The 1,117-nt window shown below is 40.4% G+C and overlaps 1 protein-coding gene across 1 annotated transcript in view; it reads right to left on the reverse strand.

Annotated features, from left to right (window-relative positions):
* LOC107084481 (IQ motif and SEC7 domain-containing protein 2-like) overlaps nt 1-1,117 on the reverse strand; it is a 49,208-nt gene that overhangs the window by 11,460 nt on the left and 36,631 nt on the right. Inside the window, exon 11 of the mRNA XM_015374366.1 lies at nt 966-1,089. Within this exon, the coding sequence (XP_015229852.1) occupies nt 966-1,089 (124 nt within the window). The remainder of the gene's footprint in view (nt 1-965; nt 1,090-1,117) is intronic.

Consider the following 1,117-nt stretch of genomic DNA (forward strand, 5'->3'; position numbering starts at 1 on the left):
TTCAATGTGCATTTTCTCCACATAACAAGAAAATCATGTTTTATCAGAACTTCTGGGTGATTTTCTTTCACTGATTCCAACATCATCCGTCTCTAACAGACGTATGTTTCAAAGTGACTCCCGCTGGAACGTCACCTAAAGTTAAACGCTGCGTCATGCTGAGAAATCTGCTGTTTAAACAATAAAAACACTTCAGAGAAAATAAAACAAATAGAAATTAGAAAGTTTTTTTTAGTTTCTACTGTTTCTGTAGGAAAAACCAAAGTTGTTGTGTATTGTGGTCATTATGGAGGAATTCAGCCATTCACTGTAAGCAAAGCTACGTTCACCTTAAATCACAGCCTCATTATGATGATCTATGTTAGAACAGCACAAACAATACTAAAAGAATAAAGAATATAGACTATAACACTGGCAAACACACGTTAGAGACGCCTTTAGAAAAGAACTGAGTATTTTGATATTTTCTTGCATTTTCTAACCTTATCCAGTTCAACTGGAAATAGATCACAGTAGCAGCCAATCAAAATGGTCCTTCCCAGTAAAAAAAAAACAGCCGAATGGCAGCAAAATCCCCTCCAACTTCCTGCCACTGCAGTGACCCCCTCTTTCATATCTTTTCACTCTGACTCCATCCTTTCACAGCATTACAGGGTCTGACCAGCAGATGGCGCTTATCTTTAGATCTTAATGTCCACAAATCATGACAGAAAGAATATTTTAGTACAAAGATTGATGTTTAAAAAGGAATTGTAGGGGACCAGCCAAGGGAGGAGCCAATAGAAACCCTCCAGGAGAGACGGCTTAAAGACGCAGAGTTCTGCTGCAGAACCGCCTTCATCAGAATCCAGTTGGTCAGCAGGAACACTGCTGGTTGTTATGGTGACCAGATGGATCAAAGTCAAACGGATCAGAACCAAACGGATCAGAACCACAGAACCTTCAGGTGAACCAGTGGTACCTACAGGTGTTCTGGAAGGTGTGGACCTGCATGTCGAGCAGAGGAAACGACTGCCTGAAACTGTACGTCACCGACGTCTTCTTCTTCTGGAAGATCTTCGTTACCTGAGGAGGAAGAGGAGGAAGAATCTTATAAATACGATTGATTTTATTATAA

The sequence above is a fragment of the Cyprinodon variegatus genome, unplaced genomic scaffold (genome assembly GCF_000732505.1).
Source record: "Cyprinodon variegatus isolate N-32 unplaced genomic scaffold, C_variegatus-1.0 Scaffold101, whole genome shotgun sequence".
Lineage (NCBI taxonomy): Eukaryota > Metazoa > Chordata > Actinopteri > Cyprinodontiformes > Cyprinodontidae > Cyprinodon > Cyprinodon variegatus.